This window comes from Rhinopithecus roxellana, chromosome 5, assembly GCF_007565055.1.
Source record: "Rhinopithecus roxellana isolate Shanxi Qingling chromosome 5, ASM756505v1, whole genome shotgun sequence".
NCBI classification, from domain to species: domain Eukaryota; kingdom Metazoa; phylum Chordata; class Mammalia; order Primates; family Cercopithecidae; genus Rhinopithecus; species Rhinopithecus roxellana.
The window spans coordinates 133,658,108-133,685,311 of record NC_044553.1 but is presented as its reverse complement, the minus strand read 5'-3'; the positions used below and the strand labels follow the sequence as shown (position 1 = coordinate 133,685,311).

The 27,204-nt window shown below is 45.3% G+C and overlaps 1 protein-coding gene across 1 annotated transcript; it reads right to left on the bottom strand.

Annotated features, from left to right (window-relative positions):
• Window positions 1-1,519: 1,519 nt before the first annotated feature.
• On the bottom strand, window positions 1,520-26,360 carry BATF (basic leucine zipper ATF-like transcription factor). Its single transcript, XM_010382673.1, has 3 exons — window positions 26,040-26,360; window positions 23,588-23,692; window positions 1,520-2,053 (listed from the first exon to the last, which is right to left on the bottom strand). Exons 1-3 carry the CDS (start codon window positions 26,100-26,102, stop codon window positions 1,844-1,846), a joined length of 378 nt encoding a protein of 125 aa, XP_010380975.1. The 5' UTR covers window positions 26,103-26,360; the 3' UTR covers window positions 1,520-1,843.
• Window positions 26,361-27,204: the final 844 nt, after the last annotated feature.

Below are 27,204 nucleotides of genomic sequence, written 5' to 3'. Positions count from 1 at the left end.
AGGGGCAGGAGAGACACGCACAGGGGAGGTCTAGAGTTGAAACTTGGCCTCAAACCGGCCGGAGTGGTTGGCCAGCGGGTTCAGGGGGCACTGACACAGGGAAGCAGGCCTTCTCCTCCCTTCTCCTGTCACCCCATGAGGGCTGCCACTGGGGAGGCAGCAGGCAGAGGCTGTCCCTCTAAAGGACAAATGGATGACACTGAGGGTGGCTACTGAAGGGGCTCAATCAGGTGGGTGCCTGGCACAGTGATCTCTGTTGCTTTTGTCTCCAGCTGGCTCAGTAGGGGCTGTGTGTGGCCAGGCCCTGCTGCAGCCATTGCTCATGGGCAGTGGTGTGGGTAAGGCTGTGTCAGGCAGGCCAGCGGGCACTTGGCCTGGGGATCTCTGAAGAGCAGGTGGGTGGAGCACGCTGGTTTCAGGCTCTGCCAAACCGAAGATGACCCTGTGTTCCCTGAGACATGTGTTGCCCTCAAAGTGCTCAAATGGCAGCCTGAGGAGCCCTGCAGGGACAGGACAAGTCCTGTGCTTTGTGTCACCGCCTTCTAAGGGAGGTGGAGTCTTCAGTAGGACATGTAGACTACTGTCAGAGAAGTCCCTGTGGACGCAAGCTGCATGTTGCCCCTTGAAAGCATTAGGAAGGCACCACTTTTCATGTGAAGGGCGGCCCAGCACAGGGCCTGGTTGCAGTACCCAGAGACTTGGCTGTCTGGGCGGAGCCAGTTGGCTGGGTGAGTGGAGTCATGAGTGGGAGATGAGAAGGTCAGTCTGACTTACCACCTCACCAGGTGAGGTCATCCTGCACTGGGCCTTCTCCCAGACTAGGGGACAACCCACTCATGGTCTAGAAAGCAGTGAAGAATAGAAGGTAGGAAGTCACAGTGAGGGGAGCACGGAAGGACAATCCAGAAGACACCTAGGCCAGGCACGGTGGCTCATGCCTGTAATCCCAGCACTTTGGAGGCCCAGGCGGGTGGATCACTTCAGGTCAGGAGTTTGAGACCAGCCTGGTCAACATGGTGAAACCTTGTCTTTACTAAAAATACAAAAATGAGCTGGGCGCCGTGGTGCGTGCCTGTAGTCTCAGCTGCTAGGGAGGCTGAAGCAAGACGGTCTCTTGAACCTGAGAGTCAGAGGTTGCAGTGAGTGGAGATCGGGCCACTGCACTGCAGCCTGAGACAAGAGCTGAGAAATTCTGTCAAGAAGAAGAAGGAGGAGAAGGAGAAGGGAAGAGGAGGAAGAGGAGGAAGAGAAGGAGGAGGAGAGGAGGAGGAGGAGAGGAGGAGGAGGAGGAAGAGGAGAAGGAGGAGGAGGAAGAAGAAGAGGAAGAAAAAGAAGACATTTAGAGGAAGGAATTGAAAGCTTCCCAAGTACATCAACAAACCATGGAAAAGAGGAGCTATTAGTGGAGTCCCTAGAGCTCTTTGAGGGTACCAGAGTCCAAAAAACAAAGAAGGTCCCAACATCGCAGAATTTAGAGTGTCAAGGGACAGGGTGAAAGAGAGAAACTGCCTTGCCAGACTGGTTTCTTTTAAAGCTTTTATTTAGAAAAATAACGCTTCCCTGCCCGCCTTGCTCTGTGCCATGGGACTTGAGCATCTTGCTTGATAGTCTTCTGCATTGGGCCTGTAACCCACAGTGGTGGGGTCCAGCACACGCCCCCCGAAACGCTGCGGCACTGTTGGGAGGCTTTACGCCCTTCCAGTCGTGACAGTTCCCGTGTTCACTCCTTGTCCAGGCCTCCGTCTCCGGGTCTCCAGGTCGACAGGCTCCTCTGCGGGATGGGCGCAGCGCTGCCACAGTCTGTGTGCCCCTCCCGAGGCTCTGTTCTCCCCGCATCGGAAGCTCAGGGCTGGAAGCGCGGGGAGCTGACATGAGGCTGGTGGAAGGCGTGGGCGCTGTACACCACCTCGGGGGGTGAGGGCGTGCTGGCGGCTAGCACGGAGCACAGGGGCTCGTGGCTGTTCAGCACCGACGTGAAGTACTTCAGTTCCTCCGTGAGCTGCTTGATCTCCTTGCGCAGAGCCGCGTTCTGTTTCTCCAGGTCTTCGCTCTCCTGTAGGGGTGGGGATCAGCACCGGAGGTTAATGTTGGGGAAGGTGGCAAGGCGGGTAGGGTGCGGAGGGACGCAGGAGGGGCCAGATTAGTTGTTCACTAGCACAGCCATGGAGAAGGGCACCAGAGAATTTTCCTGCACATGTGACTGTGTGCACAAGTGTATACATGTTTGTAGGTGAGTATGGGCGCATTTACGTAAGCACATGGGTGGGTGTGCGTGTGTACACATAGATATGAGGCTGAACCATGTGAAGCTGCTGATATTTGTCTGTTGTGACCTATAAGAATAGCAATTTCAGGCCGGGGGCGGTGGTTCAAGCCTGTAATCCTAGCACTTTGGGAGGCTGAGGAGGGCAGATTGCCTGAGCTCAGGAGTTCGAGACCAGCCTGGGCAACATGGTGAAATCCTGTCTCTACTAAAATACAAAAACAGAAATTAGCTGGGTGTGGCGGTGCGCCTGTAGTCCCAGGTACTTGGGAGGCTGAAGCAGGAGAATTGCTTGAACCGGAGAGGCAGAGTTTGCAGTAAGCCAAGATCCAGCCTCTTGACTCCAGCCTGGGCAACACAGCGAGACTCCATCTCTCCCCTCCCCAAAAAAAGCAATTTCACATGGTTCAACCTGATAGAGGGGTGTGTGTGAGTGTGCTCCTCTGCGTGCATGCATGCAAGGGTCTCTGTGAGGGTGTCTGTGGGTGGGAGGTGGTGGGAATATAGCAAGGGAAAGCAACTGGCAGGCCAGAGCCTAAGGAAATGGAAAGTCGTTCATGAGACCGTCTTATACCAGTTTCACTCTTTTCCACTCTGTTATGCCATGTGTTCTCCAAAAGCTCCGAGTGTCTGCATTTCATCTTACAAATAAAGTCACTAGATACTTGTCTACTGTACCCAGATTCTAGAATGCTCAGGGTCTTTATAAATACTAAATGGGGCCAGGTGTGGTGGTTCACGCCTGTAATCCTAGCATTTTGGAAGGCGGGGGCAGGTGGATCACCTGAAATCAGGAGTTCGAGACCAGCCTGGCCAACATGGTGAAACCCTGTCTCTAAAAATAAAAAAAATAAAAAAATAAAAAATCAGCCAGGCGTGGTGGCACACACCTGTAATCCCAGCTACCCGGGAGACTGAGGCAAGAGAATTGCTGGAACCCAGGAGGCAGAGGCTGCAGTGAGCCAAGATCATGCCACTGCACTCCAGCCTGGGTGACAGAGCAAGGCTCCATCTCAAAAATAAAAATAAAAATAAAAATAAAATAAATATGGCCGGGCGCGGTGGCTCAAGCCTGTAATCCCAGCACTTTGGGAAGCCAAGACGGGCAGATCACGAGGTCAGGAGATCGAGACCATCCTGGCTAACACGGTGAAACCCCATCTCTACTAAAAAAATACAAAAAAATTAGCCGGGTGAGATGGCGGGCGCCTGTAGTCCCAGCTACTTGGGAGGCTGAGGCGAGAGAATGGCATAAACCCGGGAGGCGGAGCTTGCAATGAGCTGAGATCCGGCCACTGCACTCCAGCCTGGGCGACAGAGCGAGACTCCGTCTCAAAAAAAAAAAAAAAAAATGAATAAAATAAAATAAAATAAATAAATAACAAATGGTCAAAGTCTGCCACAAGATTCTGTTCCACCCTGTCTGGCCTACCAGAGAGCAGCCTGACAGTACTCTGGACGTGTCCCAAGCCTGTGAGTTTCTCTTTTTTCCAGACACTCTTTTCCCTGTTGCTTGGGGGAACCATCAAATACATGCTAATCAGAAAAATGCCTGTTAAGAAGTGCTGATTTCTGATCACATCATTAATTAATCAACAGTTGCAATCTGGTGATTAGCATTTACTGAAAAGGAATTCCATCTTCAGAAAGCCCAGGAGATTGCAATGCCGGTATAATTTTAAGATTTATATTATTCGACTCAACCAAACAGATTTTCTCTGCTAAGTATTGGTAACCACAGAGGAGAGGCAAATGTCATTGGAGATGCAAATAAAAAAACATTTCAGTTCAAAAGGCAACCTGATATTTGGAGACCAGGTCTTACCTTTCTAGATCTATTTGGGTTAGGTCAGTATTTCCCCAAACTTGCCATATCATGAGAATTAATTTGAAGGCTTGTTAAGAATAGAATTTCAGGCCCATCCTAAAATCTAGGAATGTGAATCAGTGATTCTGGGATTCGGGGAGTGAAGTCCGCAGATCTGATTTTTTTTTTTTTTTTTTTTTTTTTGTGAGACAGAGTCTCACTGTGTCATCCAGGCTGGAGTACAGTAGTGCGATCTTGGCTCACTGCAACCTCTGCCTCCCAGGTTCAAGGAGTTCTCCTGCCTCAGTCTCCCGAGTTGCTGGGATTGCAGGCGGGTGTCACCATGCTTGGCTAGTTTTTGTATTTTTAGTATAGACGGGGTTTCACCATGTTGGCCAGGCTGGTCTGGAACTCCTGACCTCAGGGGATCTGCCTACCTTGGCCTCCCAAAGTGCTGGGATTACAGGCGTGAGCCACCATGCCTGGCTGCAGATCTGAATTTAAAAATAATAATAATAATTTTATGTTTTAAATCCTAGCCACTAGACTACTAGGGAGCGAAATTTGGATTTTTAACTAGTGCCACAGGTCATTCTAATGATCAGGCAAGTTGGAAAGCACTAGTTAAATGTTATTTTAAATTTCTTTTAATTATTCAAGCACTTATTAAATGCCTATTTGTTAATGCCTGGCTCGATGCCTGACACATAATATGAACTCAGATGTTTGTTGACTGACAGACTTATGACATCATCTGCTGGCACGAAGAAGGTAACTCAAAAATAGGGTGGGTGGTGAGCAGATGTAAGATAACTTGACATTTAAAATTTGCCCTAAATAGGCTGGGTGCACTGGCTCACACCTATAATCCCAGCACTTTGGGAGGCCAAGGTGAGAGGATCGCTTGAGCCCAGCAGTTTTTTGTTTTTTTATTTTTATTTTTTGAGACAGTCTCGCTCTGTCTCCCAGGCTGGAGTGCAATGGTGCGATCTCAGCTCACTGCAACCTCTACTTCCTGAGAGCCCAGGAGTTTAAGACCAGCCTGTGCAACATTATTGAGACCCAGTATCTACAAAAATAAAAAGACAAGAAAATCGGCTATGGAGCACCAGGGGTTGGAGGCTGCAGTGAGCCATGATCGTGCTACTGTACTCCAGCCTCAGTGACGGAGTGAGGTCCTCTCTAAAAAAATAAAATAATAAAACCAAATTTGCCCTAATGAATCCATCAGGGGCATGAGCTGTAGGCTAACGAGGTTAATAGGTTATGTTGTCAATCATCTCAAACCCCACATCCTGGCGAGGGGTGGTGGTCTTTTTTAAATGGCAGAGAAGCATATACCAACCACAGCCTTTCTCATCAAGCCAGGTTCCAGCATCTGTGAAGGACAGACACAAGCATGCTCAGCCTCAGCCTGGCATTTCTTGAATGGGACTCTGAGCTAGAACGTGTGCCAAGGTCAGTACAAAAGAAGCCCCTCTAAAACGGGGCAGAGGAGTTGCCAAAAGACACGATGATGGACTCGCAGCCCTGCCTTCTGCAAGGTGTGGCTGGCTCATTCATTTTACCATTTGGGTATTTCCTGGCACATCCCAGAAGGAGGGCATCCCCTCTTTACCGAAAGGTAAGATAAAGCAACATGATGAGACTAGGGGGTGTTGGTAAGACGGGAACTGGGGGCCGGGAGTCCTGGCTCCTTCCTCTAGCCCTTTTCTTCGCCCCCTCTGAGAGTTTCCACTGGTGACAACATTTACTGTAAATTCTGTGCTCTGAAGAGCCTGGGCAAACCCCGAGGTAGAAGGGAGGGCCGCTCTGACCTTCTCCCCGCCTAGAGGCTGGCCCAGCTTTCGGGAAGTGACAGCGGGTCCTTCCTCCCTAAGCAAGCTCTGCTGAGCTCACTCTAGCTCTCTCATCTGCCTCCCCCTCCCTGGCTTGCAGATCCCTGGCTTGCTCTAGGCAAAGTTTGTAACCGCTGCCTGCTACCTCTAACCAGAAAACCACCGCCAGTGATAAGAAACTCGTCTTTACCTTGGGAAGCAAGACTGCTTCCTGCTAGGGCCCCCAAGAAACCCGCCCTGCCAGCCCAGGGACCGTGCAGCCAGCCTGACACTTGTGAGAGAAAGAGTTTGACTTCCCTTGCAGGAGGAAGTGGCTGATCTGGGGCCTTGTCCCTCCATGTCCCTGCTATTGCCCAGTCCACTCGGGCTCTTCTTGGGGCATCATGCCCTGGAAAGGGCTCACCCAGCTGAAGGGACAACTGGCAAAGGTGGCGTGGGAGCAGCTGTTTATCCAGAGGTACAACAGTGACATCCCCTAACAAGGAGGGCTGGACACCTACAGCACAGTGAGGTGGGGAGGAAATGCAGCCTCTCCCATATGCATGTCTTCTGCTACAGAGAGGGGCGGGGGTGAGCCTGCATTTGGGCATCCACATACCCATCTTTCTCCTATTCAGAATTCATCCAGGTCCATCAGACTCCTCACAGTAACGCTCTGTGTGGGATAGGGAAGGTCAGCTGTTATTATCCCCACTCTACAGATGAGGACAACTGAGACCCTGGGACAAACCTACACCACATACCCTCCAAAATGACCACAGACTGGTGGCAGCTGTGCTGTAGGATTCGCCTCAAGACACTTGTTTTCTCAGAAGTTCAGAAACTTTGAGTGTTTGATGCAAAGACTCATTGCTGGCCAGGGAGGGGCAGAGCAGGGCTTGGCTCGGGGCCCTGTGTTCCTTCTCTCACAGACTGCTTCCCCCGAGAGACTGGAGACGTGAGTGGGCAAAGGTCTCCTGAGAACACTAGAAAGTTGGCCAGGTGCAGTGGCTCACGCCTGCAATCCCAGCACTGTGGGAGGCTGAGGTGGGCGGATCTCTTGAGGTCAGGAGTTCAAGACCAGCCTGACCAGCATGGTGAAACCCTCTCTCTACAAAAAATCCAAAAATTAGCCGGGCATGGTGGCACACGCCTATAGTCCCAGCAACTGGGGAGGCTGAAGCAGGAGAATCACTTAAACCTGGGAGGCGGAGGTTGCAGTGAGCCAGGATCGCACCATTGCAGTTCAGCCTGGGCAACCAAGCAAGACTCTGTCTCAAAAAAAAAAAAAAAAAAAAAAAGTCCTTGGCTGCCCTGTGGTCTTCCAGGAGAAAGCTGGGTCTCAGTTTTGGTGACCCACACACAACACAGCACAAGATCCCTGAGTTGCTCACATTCTTCCAATCATAGAGCTGACTGTCTGCCTCCTGGACTGCATGGAGAGGGGGCCACCTGGCCAGATACCCTGGACAAGGGCTGACTCGAGGCCAGACCTTCCTTCAGACACAAAGCCAGGTCCTGAACTCTTGACCATGGTGAGCTCCATCAGAAGCAAATGGGAACAGGGAGCTTGGGCCCGGGTCCTGGCTGGATGACCCTCAGTGACTCGATTTCCCTATTCAGCTCCAGTTGCCTCACTTTGAAACAGAAAGACTGGACCAAAATAATGATTCTCAACTCCATCCACACACTGGGGTCCCCTGGGGAGCTTTAGCAATCCTGATGCCTGATTCTGATCTAATAGGTCTAAGGTGTAACCTGGCTCAATTTATATGAGAAAGGTGGATAGAAACCAAATTAAAAAAAAAAAAATAGCCCAGCTTAACTTAACTAACGTTTATTTGTTTATTGATTTTTTGAGACAGAATCTCTCTCTGTTACCCCGACTGGGAGTGCAGTGGTGCAATCTCAGCTCACTGCAACCTCCGCCTCCCTGGTTCAAGCAATTCTCACTACCTCAGTCTTCTGAGTAGCTGGGGTTACAGGTGACTGCCAACACACCTGGCTAATTTTTTGTATTTCTAGTAGAGACAGGGTTTCACCATGTTGGCCAGGCTGGTTTTGAACTTCTGACCTCAAGTGATATGCCCGCCTCAGCCTCCCAAAGTTCTGAGATTACAGGCGTGAACCACCTGTGCCCGGCCAATAGCTTTTATTGAATACTTCCGTGTGCCAATCACTCTTTTAAGTATTTTACAGTTATCATTACATTTGATATTTTCAACAAACTTGTGTGGTAGATAGTATTATCTCCGTTTTACAGAAGAGGAAAAACTGAGGAACAGAGAAGTTAAGCCGGGCGCGGTGGCTCAAGCCTGTAATCCCAGCACTTTGGGAGGCCGAGACGGGCGGATCACGAGGTCAGGAGATCGAGACCATCCTGGCTAACACGGTGAAACCCCATCTCTACTAAAAAATACAAAAAACTAGCCGGGCGAGGTGGCGGGCGCCTGTGGTCCCAGCTACTCGGGAGGCTGAGGCAGGAGAATGGCATAAACCGGGAGGCGGAGGTTGCAGTGAGCTGAGATCCAGCCACTGCACTCCAGCCTGGGTGACAAAGCGAGACTCCGTCTCAAAAAAAAAAAGAGAGAGAGAAGTTAAGTGACTGGCTCAAGGTCATGCAGCTTGGAAGTTGCAGCACTGGTGCTTGAATTGAGGCACTCTGGCCTCAGAGTCTGTGCCCTCCATCCTCTCTTGCCTTTAAAGTCTGTTTAAACGTTATACTGTTTGACAGTTCTCTCCTGTGAGGTAACTCCTCAGCCCGGTTGGCTTTCCAATTTTATCTTTCCTCTTTTCCCACCTCAGGCAAATCCCTCACCTGTGGGGTCACTTGATGCCACCTACCTCTATCATGAACCACAGGCAGCTTGGGGGTAGCTAAGGAAGAGACTTCCTGGGGGTGTGGGAACATTCTGGGAAATCCCCTACTGGAGGGGCTTAGGTGGGGGTCACTCAAAGAGCGCCTCGACAATGGGGAACCCCCAGGCAGCTCCCTCACCCACAGGGAGCCATTAGGGACGAAGACCACGGAAAAGGCTGGCATTTCCTAGCCGGGCTCCGGCCGGGACTCTCCAGACACTCTGAGCAGGGTGGAGGCTTCCTCCCTGCAGCTCCCGTTTAGTGTCTTGACCTTCTCCTTGCATTTTCTAATCACAATTTCCAGAAGGGTGAAAATAGTCCCGGTGTATTTTCTCCTCAACAGGACATGTAGTCATTTATTGGCAGAGTGACCTTTTGGCTCCCACCCACACTTAAGTGGCGTTCGAAGTTTATCCCTCACACCCAGATATATGTTCAGGCTCCCTCAGTTACCAGCCCCTGTATGTCACATGCAGAGGGTGGAGCCTGCCATTCCTGGAGCAGGCTTCCGATTGAAAAGTATGACTCTTCCCAAGCGGGGGGAGGATCTAGGCCCACATCTCCCACCATTCCTGGGGAAATCCACCCGAACTGCTGCCTCTCACTTTATGAAAGGAGAAGAGGAATCACCAAACCACAGATCTTTGCGCTGAATAATGCACATGTGTGATTCTGGAGGAAACTTCACTTTCATGTCTTAGAGCTGAAACTCTAGGGCCATAAGCAACTTTGTCATTAACAGATGTTTGGCCACATCAGCCATGCCCTCAGGGGCCTGTCTAGTCACAGAGTTAAAAGGCTATTGCCTGGTCCTTGGTTTTCAAGACTATGATTTCATTGCCCTCAAATGTGAAATAACTATAGGTTGGTTCATTCAGCATGCATCCCAAACCCCTTCTCCTTTGCCTGCCTCTAGGAAAACTGGGAACAGAATTGCTAAAAACAAAAAACAAAAAACAAAAAAAATCCAGCTTACCTTGTAGCTAGGGGTAGCTGTGTGACAGAACTCTGACCAAAGATACGTAAGCAGAAGTACCTGATGGGTGGGAGGGAGGTGGAGGCAGAGCTTCCCTTCCTACTAAAAAGGCACAGCCTGCTCATAAGGACAAAGGCCTCCTTCCCTTAACATAGACTGATGCCCAGAGGCTTGGCACCCATCTCACAGTCTAGAGAGTGAAAGCCTCATACTGAGGATGGCTGCTCAGAGAGAAGGAGCTTGGTTCTTCCTTGCTCTAGCCTGATGTCTCTCCACTTTTGAACTTGTTACATGAAAAGTAGGCCATGATTTGTTGATTCCTGTATTTGATGGCTGGTCTATCATTTGTCTCTGAATGCATGCAATCTTGGCTGATACTGATGCTTCAGGTTACAAAGGTTACCACTAGCAAGGTTATCAATGTTCAAAACCAAACAACAAAACAAATAATAACTGCCATCAAAGCAAGGGTTTGAATAGTTTGTTTTGTTTTAAGCCATCAGGCCACTGTATCTGACAGAGTATCTGGGTACTTACCCATATAATTGCCCCACACTCACTCCACACATTCTGCTCACTCCACACATTCTACTCACTCCACACATTCAGGTACAGACCTGATAGGCTGCAAATGCACTGCTTCTGATCCTCAACCCTGGCTGTGCACACTGCCAGCACCTGGAGAGTCTTAAACAGCCTGGATTCCTGGATGCCAGACCCCCAGAGGTTCCAATTTAATTGTTCTGGAGTACTTCCTAAGTGAGCCTAATGTGCAGCAAGTCATGTTCATAGTGGATTCCTTTTAAAAATAACGTAAGGCCAAGTGCAGTTGCTGTAATCCTAGCACTTTGGGAGGCATCTTTGGCAGGAGGGTCATTTGAGCCCAGAAGTTTGAGACCAGCCTGGGCAACATAGTGATACCCAATCTTTACAAAAAAATTAAAAGTTAGCTAGGCACAGTGGCACAAACCTGTAGTCCCAGCTCTTTGGGAGGTCAAGGTGGGAGGATCATTTGTGCCTGGGAGGTGGAGGCTGCAGTGAGCCATGATTGCACCACTGCACTCCAGCCTGGGGAAAGAGTGAAACTTTGTCTCAAAATAATAATAATATGACATAACTATGTAGTGTTTGATTTTATTACATTTGTGTTGTATTTTTACATATTTTCATTTATTTTATCATTGATAGTATAATATTTGAAAATTTAAAGAGTTGGGAGACTATTTCTAGTTTAAAAAATTTTCTAAAACACAATGTCCATTTAAGCACACTACTATTATATTCTTAAATTGATGAAAACAATTCTAAATAGTCCAGTACAGTTCATTCATATAATGGAAAGGCAAGAGCTCAGGGATCTATTCATGTTTCAGTAATTATAACTTTAACCGTTTCTTTACCCTTTACGTTGCTGAGCTCTGTGAGGGCAGGAGCTATTATTGTCTTCACTGTTTTGTCCTCAGTGACAAGGACAGTGCCTGCCACAGAGTAAGTGTTCGATCAAATCACGTTGCTTGACTGCCAACTTATAATCTGGAATAATTTTCCAAAATCTGAGACGTGCCTATGAAGAAGGGTCAACTGAGTCAATCTGTGACATCCATGAGAACTCCTAGAGAGTAATGAACATACCACTCAAACTCTTCCACGGCTTCTCCTTTGTAACTCTGGGATACTTCCAAATGAATCCAAGAGATTCATTTTTTCAAAAGGCCTAAGTCAAACTTCTGTTTATTCCCCAAACTGAACCAATAGGGTAGGAGTGGCAGAATTACAACCATTTTAAGAACTTCGTCATGTCATTTCGTAGTTCAAATTTTACCTTCCCCGTTCATACCCAACAAAGGAGACTTGACCAGTTGTGAAAGGCCAATCCCCTGAAACTATTGATATCCTTAAAGAGTTTATAAGCAACCAGAAAGAAGAACGTCTGTGTTCATGTAGGATAACATATCTGATTGTTTGTAGGAAAAGGCCGGACTCTCTGCATTAAACAAACGAACAGTGTAAAACAAAAAATGACAATATTGCTTTGTTCTTACATTTGCCCTCTCAATTAAACTGTCAAACAGCCCAGTGAGGTGCTATTGCTTCTCAACTTATGATCCAAGTTTAGGTTCAGAGAAATCCCCCCAGGCATGGTTTGCATTAGTTGGGTCCCCACCACATGCCCCATCCAGTTCCTGCTCCTAGCAGCACAATTGCCTTTTTTATTTTATTTTATTTTATTTTATAGACAGGATCTTGCCCTGTTGCCCAGGCTGGAGTGCAGTGGTGCTATCACAGCTCACTGCAACCTCGACCTCTTGGACTCAAGCAAACCTCCCGCCTCAGCCTCCCTAAGTAGCTGGGACCACAGGTGCATGCCTGGATATTTAAAAAAAAATTTTTTTTGTAGAGATGGAGTTTCGCTACGTTGCTCAGGCTGGTCTCCAGCTCCTGGCCTGAAACAATCCACCCAACTTGGCCTCCCAAAGTGCTGGGATTACAGGTGTGAGCCACTGTGCTCAGCCCCACAATTGCCGTTATTACTGAGCTCCTCCTCACTCCCTTATGGTCTTGAACTTGGTCTCCGCCCTACCAGGCACTTTTCTGACCTTTGCCTGGCCTCGCAGCTTGGCCTCAAGGCTCTCTAGGCTGAGATCATTCTCTCCCCAGATCTTTCCAATCTCCTCTTTGATTCACCTTTGATCTCAAACGCCAGGGCTTCAGGAAGGCCTCCCCTGATCGCTGCCCCAATCTCCTCCCTTAGACACTTTCCACATTGCATGATTTCATCTTCTTTGAAGCACTTTACATGTCATGTGATTAGTGTGTTTATTTGTTTGTTTTCCAGCCTGACTTCCAACTGACTGTAAGGTTCGTGAAATCGGAGACTCAATCTGTCCTGTCCCTGCAATATTCTCAGTGCTTAGAACAAACTGTACCTGGCTGATAAATATTTGTTGAGTAGATGAATCACTTCTGCTGATCTCAGCTCTAGTACTGATTATATGGCCTTTGCTTTTTATAATTTTCTGTGTCACACTACTATCTTAATGATAAGACATATTCTTATGCCAGCTGAGTACCCTCTTTTAGTTACAAGGTCCTCAGTTGCAGGAAATCACATTTTGGTCATAGGAATCCAGTCCTCTCTGCTTGACTCTGAACTTTATCACTTCTTCTGAATTTTCATGAGAGCTCCATGTCATGTTTCTTGGTTTCCCTGTCTAGGGTGACCAGACATTTACTGGTACACTTGTTGTCTTGGTGTAATATTTACAAGTTCCATCTTCCACTCTCAAAGTATTGCTTTTTGGGGTATAAATTATAAGGTCTCCTAACAAAACCTGATCCCCAAATTTGAGCTCAATAATATCCTCCCTGTCCTTGTACTTGATGTCCTCCAGAGTTCCTTCAGCTCTCTGGCTATTTTCTTCTGTTTCTTTAAAAATAAAAAAATATGGTATTAATAACATTAAAGATATTTTTTAAAAGTTAAAAACACCCATGATCCTAGTCCCTTAACACAGCTGTTTTCATTTACACACATTGCGATCTCATCCTTTTTTTTTTTGAGACAGGGTCTCACTCTATCACCCAGTCCAGAGCGCAGTGCTCACTGCAGCCTCAACCTCCTGGGCTCAAAAGATCCTCCCACCTCAACCTCCAGAGTAGCTGGGTGCAAGCTACTGTGCCTGGCTAATTATTTTTATTTTTTGTAGAGACAGGATCTCACTATGTTGCCCAGCTTGGTCTCAAGTCATCCTCCTGCCTTGGCCTCCCTATGTGTTGGGATTACAGGCATGAACCATCCCACTTGGCTGTCTCATCCTTTTGAACAAACATGCATACTTATTTTTACAAAATTCCAATCACAGTACACATACAATTTGTATTTTGCTTTCTGTCATAATTTTATCACATCTACATAGTGAACATAAATTTTAATGATTACATCATCAAATTGATGATCCACAATTTACTTAAAGTGGTCTTCTAATGTTGGACATCTTGGTTGTCATCAAATTGTCACTATTAAAAATAACGCTGAGATGAACATCTTGATGCATACTGGGTTTTGTCTCTGTGCAATGATTTCCTTGGGTAAATTCCTAGGAACGAGATGAATGAGGCAAAGGAGGCATTCAATCTTCCCAATCCTGAGAAGTGTTACTGAAAAAGGGTCATGTCAAATATATAATGTCACCAGTAGCATATGCTTCTATCCATTTAGCTACAACCTCACTGGCATTTAGGTGTTATAATTTTAAATAATTTACTTGTTGCCAGTTGGCTTTATGAAGGCTTCTTAATTTCATGTTAATGTTACAAGTTATCAAGTATTAAGGAGAAAGAACAACTTTCCATGTGTCTGTCTCCTTAGTGTAGCATTCTTAACTAGGACTGATTTTGCCTTTTCAGGGACATTTAGCAAGTTCTGGAAATATTTTTGGTTGTCAAACTAAGCAGGGTGAGGGGGCGTTCTACTGGCATCTTGTGGGTAAATTTTATATTTTACAAGGCACAGGACAACCCCCAACAACAAAGAATTATCGAACTCGAAGTGTCAATTCCACTGGGGTTGAGAAACCTTGCCTTAATGTGTATCGTTTTCATAATCAGAATCGGAAATTAGGGTATTTTCATTTTGGTAGGAAAAATATTATGTAAGCTTTCTGTTTATAGCCTCTGCCCACTTGTCTATTGGAGTCCTGATGTTTTGCTTTATAAGATTTTCTTTCTGTAGCATAAATATTAAACCTTCATTTATGTAATTTGATGCAAATGTTTTCCCCAATATGCCACTGCCCTTTTAAATTTTGGATTGCAACTTTAAAACCTCTTTTAAACAAAGAAACATTTCCACTTCGGCCACTGTCAAGCTTAGACTCACTCTTTTTCTGGTCTCTTGTTGTGTAGCTGTATGTTTTGGAGCTGATGAGTGCCTAGACTGTTCAAGTGTTCTGGTTAATGGCCTGCTTCTTGGCCCACCTTAGCAAAAGGCCTTATGTAAACACCTGCCTAGTAAAGCTCTGTTCAGCAAAGTGGCATGAAACAAAAGCAGACTGGTGGGAAGGCAAGAGGTTTGGGCTCTTGGGTGTCATCTGTTTCCTCATTGGAAACATGGCAGGTCACCCTAGAAGATCTCTGAGTTCCCACTTAATTCTGAAATTTTATCAACAAGGTAGTATGACTATTAGGATTGTTATTCACTCCAGAAGCCATCATGTGAACCCATGGTGGAACCCTCTACAGATATCTCACAGTCTGAAGGGGACTTTGTACTGTGGACCCAACCCACCCCTCCTAGGAAGCAGAGGACTAGATTAAGTTCAACAGAGGAGACTAAGAAAACCTCTGAGAAGCTTGCACAGGGGCACTCTGGGGAGACTGTCCCATTCTGCTTAAGAGAAGGAAGTCTGGGTGCTGCTGAGAATAGCTCCATCAAGACGTCTGCTGAACAGGCAGCTGTCAGTTTGTGACCTAGGACCATCATCCTATGTAGACAGTTATTCTTTTTTTTTTTTTTTTTTTTTTTTTAAGATGGAGTCTCACTCTGTTGCCCAGGCTGGAGTGCAATGGTGGGATCTCAGCTCACTGCAAGTTTCGCCTCCCAGATTCACGCCATTCTCCTGCCTCAGCCTCCCGAGTAGCTGGGACTACAGGTGCCGCCACCACGCCCGGCTAATTTTTTGCATTTTTAGTAGAGACGGGTTTCACCGTGTTGGCCAGCATGGTCTTGATCTCCTGACCTCGTGATCCACCTGCCTCGGCCTCCCAAATAGTCATTCTTTACAGCATTAAGATCAGCATGGAGATGGACTCCCAATTTCCAATATGCCTCCCAAAAGTAGCCACACCGACCTGTCATTGGTAAGACAAGCAGTTAGGGGTGGTGGATTCCTTGATGTGTTTTCCCTCCCCAAAATAGCCTAATTTTTTAAATTCTGATTTTTAAAATGGTACCCATTCATTATAATAAAAAAGTGAGAAAAGTACCAAGAATAAGATGAACTACCAAAACTCAACTACTCATAACTGCTATTAGCATTTTGGAGAATATCCTTCCAGACACCTCTTTATGCATGCAACCATGCCCAAAACCCACACATTTTACATGAAAGGGTTATACTTTGCATGCTGTTTGTAATTTGCCTTTTTCACTTAATGCTATATCACTGACATCTCTCTATGTTGATAAATACAGATCTACATAATCATTTTTAGTACCAGCATAAATTTTTTTATTGTATGAATATATCATAATATGCTTCATCTTCCATTGTAAGCCACCTGTCAAGTTTTATAGCATTGAAAAAGTATTTACTATTCACAGATAATGATGAACTAAACATCTTTGTAAATTATTTTTTCTTCAAACTCTGTTGTGTCAAAAGTAATTCCTGTGAAAGATGTTAGAAAAGGTTTCAGTTGATATATTGTATCATTTGATATGCCAATTGTACCTATCTATATATAGTACCTATATATATCGATATCATGATATATATGACATATATGATATCAATTGTACAATTGATATACTGTATTGAAAGTAAACATGTCTTTACTTTCTTGACCAGGCTTGATGATGGCTGGGGGATAGTGTAGATTTTGGAGGCTGTTGCTTAAAAATCAAAAAAATAAATTCATGAAGAAATTCAAGGAAAATATAGGTTAGGGAAGATGAATACAGCTGCATCAGAGTTTGAATAAAGAGGCAGTAAAACTTAATGGTTAGGAAAATGGGTTCTGAAGTCAGACACACCTAGTCACAAGCTGTATCATCTCTGTCAAGTTACTTAGTGCAAGGAATTATAAAATACGGCTTTTATGCAGATTAAATGAGATGCTGCAGGGAGAGCACTTGAAGCACAGTCGTTAATACATAGTCATTTGTTCAATTAACATGGTTTTTTCTTAAAAGAAATTCATAGCAATGGAGACAGAATGGTCGCATCTCTTTCCATAAATGGTTCGCTGATTCTACACTGAACTTTTTAAGGGTGGAACTAGTCTGAACATTCCTGACCTGTGACTTCTCTGTGCCAGCAAACTTTATGGCATGGTCTCCCAGAGAGGGCAAAAGAATTCCAGGAGTGAAATAGGAGTGAATTAGGACCGTAAGCATCCTTCTCTGCCTCCTCAGAGGCCAAGAACAATAGTGCTACCCTAATATCTTTTCCTCCATTACTTGATATTCCTCCAATTGTAAATACCGTATTTCTCACCATGTTAGCTCAAAGTTTCATTTAATGCATAATTTTTACTCATTACTTTTCTGTCATGTATGACAAAGCACATCCCTGGAACCTGTAAACCTCTCTTTTTTCTTAAACAGGTGTGAGACTCCTTCAGGAGGCAGCCCCAGGCAAGCACCTGGCCCACTTCCATCTAAAAGAGCACCTAAATCTCGAGCTTTCAAACTTGGCTGATTCTCTCACTTGCTTTCAGCTCCATCCACCAGGCCAGATTTGACTTGTCAACAGCTCGTCTCAGGGCTAACACTGCTGTTTGCCACTGCTCCCGGTAACTCTGCTAGTTTTAGCCTTTTCATGAACAAAGCTTCTTAATTGACCTCAGCTCTCTTTTCCACTGATCCTCCTGGCCTTTGACTTGAAATCCTTCCAGATGTACAGCACCACATAGCCACTACCAACCAACCAAGATGGCTACACAAAGGGAACGGATTCACCGTCTTTTATCATATAGTATTGTGGACCTTAGAATCACTCAAATCCCAACCTACAGTTGGTTCTCCCAAGGGCTGAGATATTTATGTACGATGTTCAAAAGATAATGTCAAGATTGAATACTCTTCCATGTCATGATGGAAGATTATTAAATGTTTGATGTCAGAATTAGAAAAGAAATCATCCTAAAGCATGTGTGGTAATGATCAATGTTGAGAATTTTGATATCTATATTACAAAGATAAAAGCATGTGATAAAAAATCCCAAACTGTATAAAAGGTAAAGAATGCAAAGTATCTCCCTCTTACGTTAGATCTTTAGTCCTACTTTTCAGAAATAAATATCATTAACAATGTTTTATAATCTATTTGAAAATGTTTGCATTTATACTTATGCATGTATGTATCTTTTTCTTTTTGTTAAAAACAGAAGGGGCTGGGCGCTGTGGTTCACACGTGTAATCTCAACGCTTTGGGAGGCCAACGTGGGCAGATCGCTAGAGCTCAGGAGTTCGAGATCAGCCTGGGCAACATAGCGAGACCCTGTCTCTAAAAACAAACAAACAAATAAATAAATAACATTAAATTAAAAAACTAATGGGAGGAAACAATGGACTATATTTGTACCTTTTTAACTTAAAAGTGCAGAAACTTGATAATCTTTCCAGATTAGCACATTCAGATGTAACTCATTATTTTCACATCTCTACAATATTCCACAGAATGGACAATGACTTCTTGAATCCCTTATTGATGAATTTTTTTTAGCTTGTATTCAGTCTTTCCTATAAGAAACAATGCAGCAATGATTATCTTTACATGTACAGAACTGTATGATCTATGGATTTGCTTGTGAATACACTCCTGGATGTCAAATTGCTGAGTCACGGGGTATGTGCACCTATAATTTGGATGGACGTGGGCAAATTGCCCTCTACCAGGGTTATGCAGGCTCTACTACTAGCTGTGTGTGATGGTGCCTGCTTTTTCATTGCCTTGGCAACATTGTGTATCAACAACATGTTTCACCTTTGCCAGCCTCACTGCTGCTTTAATTGGCATTTTTCGTCTACCATCTTTTCACACATTTATTTGCCACTTAGTTCTCTTTTCTCTAAATTACCTATTCATAGTCATTGTTCATTTTTCTTTTGGGTTGTTAATCATTTCCTATTCATAAGAACTCTCTCATATAGTAAGTAAACATACCTTTTTTGGTCATATGTGTTAGACAGATATTTTTCTTCAGTTTGTCATTTGCCTTCGGTTTTGCATACAGTATTTTGATCTATATAGCAACTTTTACTTTTTATGAACAAAAGTAATGTATATCAATCTTTTCCTTTATGGCTTCAGGGTTTTAAGTTTTATTTAGAAAATAATTATTCATTCCAAGATACATTGTTAATGGTTATTTGTCTTTTCAAGTTTCTTTAGCTTCCTTTTAAAAAGAAATTTAACATTTAATCTGTGTGTATGTGTGTTGTATAAGAAATGAAGGATCCAGCTTCCCCCCGCCACCCCAAGTGACTAGCCAATTGTCTCAACTCTGTTGAATAATTCAGCTTTCTCTTATTGGTTTGAAATGCCATCCTGGTCATTTTGTATTAATTAATTTATTTATTTTGAGATGGACTCTTGCTGTGTCACCCAGGCTGGAGTGCAGTGGTGCGATCTCGGCTCACTGCAACCTCTGCCTCCCGAATTCAAGTGATTCTCCTGTCTCAGTCTCCTGAGCAGCTGGGATTACAGGCATCTGCCACCACACCCAGCTAATTTTTGTGAATTTTTTAGTAGAGACAGGGTTTCACCATGTTGGCCAGGCTGGTCTCGAACTCCTGACTTCAAGTGATCCACCAGCCTCAGCCTCCCAAAGTGCTGGGATTACAGGCGTGAGCCTCCATGCCCAGCCCATTTTGTATTTATACTTGTGTCTTAGGAGTTGAAATATGTATTTGGGTCTTAAAATCTGGATTTGTTTTTGGGTCTGTTTCCATATTCTACCCTGTTCAATGTTCTGTCTTTTCCACATTGTTTTGATTTCTGTATTTGTGTTTCACTTTAATATGTTGGTCAGTTAATCTTTTTTCATTACTCTTATTCTTCAGAATTTTCCTGGCAATTGTCATATGATTTTTTTCACTGGACACTTAGAATAGCTAATCCAGTTCTTGCCCAAATCCCAGAAAACCCTATTGGGTTTTTATTGGAATCACATTAAATTTATCAATTAATTTAAGGAAAATTGCTAACTTTACATAGGTATATCTTTACAATTATTTGAATCTTTTTAAAGTCATTTGGGATACTCTTCATAATTTTTGTTAAATTATTCCTTCTTTCCATTTGTTGCTGTCATTGGTATTATAAATGGGACCTTTCCTTCCATTAATTTCCTAATTGGTTATGTTTTGTTTATAGAAATATTATTACATTTGTTTTAATTTTAGAAGCTGACTGCATTCTCTTATTATTTCAATAATTTTTCAACTGATTATCTTAGATCCATTTATTAGCTATTGATATCTTTTAGAAACTAACTGGTCAAGTTATGCCTTTCTCATTTTTAATCAACGTCTGTACTATATATAATGAACCCTATAGTTGTCTGCAGGAGAAAAGGAACTAAGTGCAATGGGTGCTTGCGTGAGATGCTCAACAAAAGGAGAATTAAAACAGAATTAGATTGTTCGTTGATGTCACAATTACGAAAGGAATCACCTGATCCATTTTATGTCAGAGATAGTCAAGGCCAGGGATTTATAACACAATCATAAAAAGAGGCTCTCTCCCTACTCTGTCAATTTTTAAAGCAATCAATGTACAATGTCTTGGTGCCAGCTATTTATAGGACAGATACTGAAATGTTGAATAGTAAGCATCCCACACTCTCACTAGAAGAACAAGGTAATTGTTTCAGTATTTTAAGGTTGATAGTAGTGACAGCAGTTGAAACTAAGGAAATATCCCAGTGTATATGAAGCTGGAACCCTAATAGGAATGTGGTCCTTGTTTGATATGGTACTCTCAGTAGCTCCCAAACCCTCATCTGTAAAGCACTGGTAGGCAAGTCCTATGACCATGTCTGAGGGCCAGAGAACAATCCCAGCATGTGGAACCAAGCATGGAAAGGAGTCAAGGGCAAACCACACACTGAACCCTGACACTGGTGGTAAACCAGAAGACTTTTCACCTGAATCTCAGACATAATTAAGAGGATAATGGATGGAGAAGATGGGTGATTGCCATCTCGGAGGAAAGGAAGATTTCAAACCACAGCTAAACCTCCTATTTGATGGTGGCAGATTGAACACGTTGCTGCCAAAAGCTTCTACCTGAAGCCAAGAAACATAAGTTGCATTGGCGGCAGTCCGCAGGCTTGCTGTGTCAACTCTGCTGTGACCCACTCATCAGGCAAAAGGTGAAGACGGTGCTGTGGTGCTCAAAAGAAAGCAGTGGGGGAGGAATCTGTGTTCAGATGTGGGGAAGATGGGAACATTCCAGAGACTGAGGCTGGGGTGTGGCTATGGATATGCTGATTATATGACTTGGGGCTCTGTGAACTCTCAAGCTCTAGAGATTATCCTAATGTCACATGACTTGTATAATTAGATGAGCTGACTCTTTGGGCTCTGACATTTGTCTTGGAGAGGGAGAGAGCTGAGTTAGTGTTGAAAGCCTTGCCACAGCAAAGACACATCTGTGTCACCCCATTAATATGTCCACAAGGGGTTGGATTAAGACTAGTAAGTTGAATTTACAGGGAGGCAGGGGTGCAGCTTAACATAGGGAAGACTCTTCTGTTCATAAATTAGGAGACAGGAAGATCTCTAACCCTAGAAGTGACCAGACATACAAGAGGACCATTGGCTGGAGGTGTAGCAGAGAAGTCTGAAGCATCAAGCTTATGTCTGAACTTTAAAGCCTTTAAGAAACATTTCAACCCTTAGCTTCTGTGATTAAATATACATAAAATGGATATATGTTTATATATATAATGTGTATGTGTGTATAATTTGTGATTATTTATCTTGCTTCTTATAATAATTATTATTACCCTTATTAATACTCAAATGTTTGTGTATTTATGAATGACAGGCATTGTGTTGGGCTCTTTAAGTGCACGACCTGTGTAGGGTAGTTACTGTCATTTTCCATTTTCTGGATAAGGAAACCAAGCCCAAGGGAGGCTAAGAATATCTCTGTCACACAGATAGGCAGCAGGGCTGGGATTCAATCCCTGTTCTGACTGCCAAGCTGCTGAACTATACTCACGCTCCACTTAAGAAAACAAGTACACACTGACAAAGCTTACAGCAGTTTGCCAGTCTCAGGACACTGTCTACTTGTACACAAGGAAGATTTTATCCTTTTAAATTTTGATTGGTCTGTTTGCTTGCTCTAAAGAATACTGAATCAGAATTAGCTTCTGATAGAGAAAGAGGTAAGGATCATAGATGTTCAAGCTTAAGATGGTAAACCAGAATGTGGGGACACAACGAAATCACAGAGAACATACAAGCAGCAGGGCCACCAACAACTTGACATTAGGACTGTTGAGCACAGTTAGTACAGACTTTCTGTTCATTCTTTCTTTCCAAAAAGTTAACAAATAGTTGTGAACTTGATGTTAGTGTGCAATGGAGGGTATGCTGAATACATTTCAAATAAAACCCAAGCACACAATCAGAGCTGTTGGTGCAGTCTGCTCTGTTTCTTACAAAGCTAAAAGATGCATTCTTTCCCCTAAAACTACATCTTACTTACTTATTCTTGATACGGTTAACACAGCTGTTCTAACTGGCTGATTATCATGCTAATCTTCCAAATAAGTACAAGCTTACTCATTTTTGGTGCCAATTGCACTTTTTCCATGGAAAGGAATTGCTAGGCTCTTAGAGGTAAGGGAAGGTTTCTGGAGGAAGGGCAGGAAGGTAGAATTGCTAGGGAAGGGGATGAGGGGATGGAGAGAAAGAAACTAGTGAAGAGTTGGTTGAACAAGAACCATACTGGGGGCAGAGTGAAGAGAGATAAGGTGGTAAGGTATGAGCAATGAGGAGAAAGCAGTACTTTATGAGGGGCACAGCCAGAACCTAGAAACACCATCTAGGGCCCTGGCCACTGGTGGAACTGCAGTCCAGCACTGCTCAAGGCCCCAGACTGCTCAAGCCAGATGTCAACGCTTTCTCTAGAAAAATTTGGAACTAGAGGCAACTCAACTAGGACGGTGATCATCCCAGATAAGTGCACTTGAAATAGAATGTTTCACAGACCCCTTGGGGTAGCATTAAAGACAGAAATTTCAAAATAAGACTTTAATAATGCTCTGAAAAGAGAAATCCAGTGCAGTGCCCTGTGGACCTCCTTGTGTCAAATGCAGGGGCATTTGGGTGTCTGCCAAGGGATGTGACTACATGTGGTCCTTGCACTGCGAGATAATGGGCCATCCCCAAAGTACTTGATACCTTCTAAATTGTTTCCCAATACAGCTCTGCCTTCTCCTTTCTTCATCCTTCTCATGAAGGATGGAGCACCATGGAGCACTCTCTGGCTGCCCCATCCCTGAGCAAGTGGTTCTGCCTTCAGCTCAGCCTCTGGGCTTCCCACACTCAACTCACCTACCCCTTGAGCCCTCCTGGGGTAGAAAGGCCCATTTCTCTGTTCAGCCTCCTGGCCCATTCCCTGCTACAGAGCCTTCTTTTTTTTTTTTTTTTTTTTTGAGACGAAGTTTCAGTCTTGTCACCCAGGCTTGAGTGTAATGGTGTGATCTTGGCTCACTGCAACCTCTGCCTGTTCAAGTGATTTTCCTGCCTCAGCCTCCCGAGTAGCTGGGATTACAGGCACGCACCACCACACCTGGCTAATTTTTTGTATGTTTAGTAGAGACGTGCTTTCACCATGTTGGCCAGGCTGGTCTCAAACTCCTGACCTTAGGTGATCCACCCACCTTGGCCTCCCAAAGTGGATTACAGGTGTGAACCACCACGCCCGGCCTACAGAGCCTTCTTAAAGCACTTGCAGGAGAGCTTCCCTTCCCCACCTTACCCCACAGCCCTCACCCTCCACTAACCTGCCCCACATACACAACCCCATGCAAGCAGAATCAAAACTATGGTCCAAGGGTTCCCAGATGGTGGAGGGCAAAGCCTAAAGCTCACGAGGATGAAGATTGATCTGAACACTTACCAGGTGCAGGGTGTCGGCCTTCTGTGTCTGCCTCTGTCGGCTCTTCTGGGCAGCGATACGATTTTTCTCCCTCCTCTGAACTCTTCTCACATCATCAGATGAGTCCTGGGAAGCAGAGACGGGAAGGATTACACGGGTCTGCTCCTCCCTTCTGAGCGAAAGCAGGCTCTGGTGGTGTATGGTGTCCGTCCAGCCATCCTTCCATGCCTTCGTCTCTGCACAAACCCTCCATCCCCCTATTTACCAAAAGCCTGCACCTGAAGGAGAGCTCTTCTCCATGGCTGGTTACACATCCCCAGGTCTCTGACTTTTTGGACCAAAAGCTACAGGAAAAAGGCAAGAGAACTTGAGGCCTCAATAGGGCTGTATTTGGCAAAAAACAAAAAAAGGTTAAGGCGATGGAGTGTGTTTTTTCACCTCTCCTCTGTAGGGCTGCTCCACCCTTGCCCTCTCACTTTTTGGCCTTTAGCCTCTTCTTGCTGTTTTTTCAGCTGTTTTCTTTTTCTCAAACTTTGTTGAGCGCCTACTGTATGCCAACCTGTGTGCAAGTGTTCTTTCAGAGGTGCCCTTGTTTAACTCCCTAATGCTGCGAAGTTGATATCATCATTTCCATTTTATATGTGAGGAAACTGAGGCTCTAAGAGTGTGCCCAAGGACTCCCGGTCATCTGAGGGTGCTACATCTTCTGGTGCTGAGCCCGATGGCTTTCCAAGACCCTTCCCCCACTGCACCCCATGTGGTCTTCTGCTGCATTCCTGAGCTGAGGTGCATCCGAGATCTGCCTCCTCTTTCTCTCCATTGTGCTCAGCCACTGTGACATTCTCCATGGCCCCAACACAATGCCTGGCACATCAATGCCAAAAAGAACGTTAAAGGTGGAGGTGACCTGGCTGTGATGGGTAATAGATGGGTGCTTGGTAGGATAAGGGGATCTTTGGGTGTTCTCTAATTACACCCAGAGATGGGCATGTCCTGTGCCTGGGCAGAGAGGTTAGCTCCAGTTCTCCCCCAGATGCTGCAGCATAGGTGTAGGAGTCTTGGCAACTCATGTCCTGTTCCCTCCCACATCCCCCACAGGCTAGAGGGGCACAGATCCAAGGGCAAAGCTCTGGGCTCACTGAGTACTGGGCTCACCAACATATCCAATACTTTCAGGCCATTGTGGTAGGAGGTCATTGGCATAGATAGGAAGGAAGTGCTCTTCCTCTAAGGGGGATGGGGCACCAAGTTGCCATGGAAGCCATGAGTAATTTCCTTCCTAAGAAGAGTACAAATTTCCAGGCAGTCAGAGCCACTCTGATACCATCTTGAGCAGAGGACTGAATTCTGTGCCTTCTAGAGGTCTCCATCCAGACTCATCCCAGCCTGCTGCTCCGTTACTAGAGGCTTAGGATAGATGCCCTATGCAATATTTATATACTTTTATTTTGGCTTCAGCATTTTGAAAGCCCTCCTGGATACCTGTGTTAAGGAAAGAATGCAGTTTTTAAAAGATGAAGGTGGAGAAAAATTTAACCCACGGATACACGTTGGATGAGTAAGAGGAGGACTTCCTACAGCAAGGGATGTCAAGAGTGTGGTGCAAAACAAAGCCCTAGAAGCTGTGAGATGGGCAGGGCACTCCTTTTTTGGTAATCCTCAAGCTGAAACCTTTGGACTTGGAAGTCACAATCTAGACTCCAAATGCTCCCACAATCCCTATCTCAGTCTCTCTGGTTTCCCCAGAGCTAAGATGAACTACCAGCAAATGTCTTCCAACCAACTTCCAGAGCCACCTCCTCATTCATTTCCTTTCTCCTGTCCAGAAGCCACAGGGAAAGAGGTATTGGCTGGACCTCTAGCATCCCTCCTTGCTGGCTGTGCTAGCAACAGAGGCAGCGCCCCAGTGGAGAGATCCTTCTATGCTAGCCTGGATTTCTCCTCCTCCTCCTCTCTCCTCTTCCTCCTCCTCCTCCTTCTTCCTCTTATTCTTTTTTTTTTTATTTATTTAACTTCTCCCTGACCCGTTTTCTCTCTTTCCCTATTGGCTGTCTCCTGGGGAACTACATATCTAGGATTTGAGCTGTGTATGCCAGCAGCCCGCTTGAAAACTCCTCTCACTTTTCTACAGCCCTGGAGAACAGTAGACTCTTTTCTCTGTGTTCTTTGATGTTCATCCTCCTCTTTGCTTCCTAGAAAGCTTTTTAGGGTGGCAACCTCAGTGAGGCAGAGGTGATAGGCAGCCTTGGAAAATGGAGAGAAAAACGGACTTTGGCAGAATAGGTGGAAGGAGGAGGATCTCTGCCAATATGCACAGCTTAGTAGCAAATTCCATGTCTTAAGTCTAACAGAGTGCCCGTGCCACGAGCCACTTCCTCCATCCTCAGCTCCCTGGGCAGGACAAGGAAGCCTGGGTCTCTTTCCATCCCCCAGGAGAATCAGAAGGTAGGAGAGAGGAAAAGGAGGACTCTACCTGTTTGCCAGGGGGAGGAGAGCGGCTGAAGCTGGAGTCACTGCTGTCGGAGCTGTGAGGCATGGCTGAAATCTTCCGGGCTCTCACACTCAGCCCCAGGCACCTCTGGGCTCTCTTGTCACCAGCTGGGCTCCCTTCCTGACTTCTCCTGGGCCACCAGCCCACCACCCCCTACAGGTGCCTCCTCTGCCTGCCCTGTAGCCACCTCCGACCCCTGCGTCCTCCTCACTCTGGGGTGCAGAGGGACTGCTCCCCAAAGGGACATGTCGCTCGCGTTGGGGCTTGCACGCTCTCTCTCTCTCTTGTGGTTTCTGGTAACTCACGCTGGAAGTCACATGGGCGGAAACTTCAGCAAGTTAGAAGTTAGAGAGAAAAATACATATCTGGGAAAAGACCTACAGAATTATGTGAAAGAAAAAAAAATACAGATACCTTCCGACAGTTTGAAAGACACAGCAGCCCTCTTCAATTGATGAAGATAAAAGAGAAAAACAGCCCAGGCAGGGAAAAACCCCAGCCAGAATTAGCAAGTCCGTCTTCTGTCAACATGGGCAGAGAGGAGAGGACAACCAGGAAAATGTTTCCATTGTCACACGACTTGATTTTTAAACCAAAATAAAGCAACAAGACTGGGATTTCTTTCTGGTTTTCAGCTGAAAGCAGCTGCTCACCCATCTTGTCTTTCCTCACCTCTTATAGTCCAGCCAGCCTCGGGGTGGTCAGGAGATAAAACAATCCAAGGGTATTCTCCTTTCCTGACCCTCAAACACAGGGCTGTGGGAGATCAGAAAGCCACGAGGGAGGCTCTAGAATGGCTGCTCTGAAAGCCTATTAAGCGCCTCTGCTGTTTGGCAGGGAGCTCACACTCTTTAGAGAAAAGATGCCTTCCATATCGAACAGCTCGCGCCAGGCCCTGCATCTTTATGATTCCAGGTCACCAGGTCAGAACCCAGAATGGAGAAACAGTAAAAAAAAAAAAAAAAAAAAAAAAGTGAAACAAATACTACACTTGGAGTCAGACCAACCAAGATTTAAATTCTAGTTCTACCACTTCATATGTCTGTGGCCCTGGGTGGCCCACTTGAGCTCTGTGACCTTCATTATCTTCATCTGTAAACAGAGGATGGTAAAACTTGCCCTGCCTACCTCTTAGGAATGTGACACA

What these genes read in the sequence shown, in the direction of transcription:
- BATF (XM_010382673.1), bottom strand. Translation starts at nt 26,102, where the DNA reads ATGCCTCACAGCTCCGACAGCAGTGACTCCAGCTTCAGCCGCTCTCCT. An exon ending in CTCCTCCCCCTGGCAAACAG is followed by an intron (nt 23,693 to 26,039) that starts GTAGAGTCCTCC and finishes TCTGCTTCCCAG; the next exon opens with GACTCATCTGATGATGTGAG. An exon ending in AGGCCGACACCCTGCACCTG is followed by an intron (nt 2,054 to 23,587) that starts GTAAGTGTTCAG and finishes CCACCCCTACAG; the next exon opens with GAGAGCGAAGACCTGGAGAA.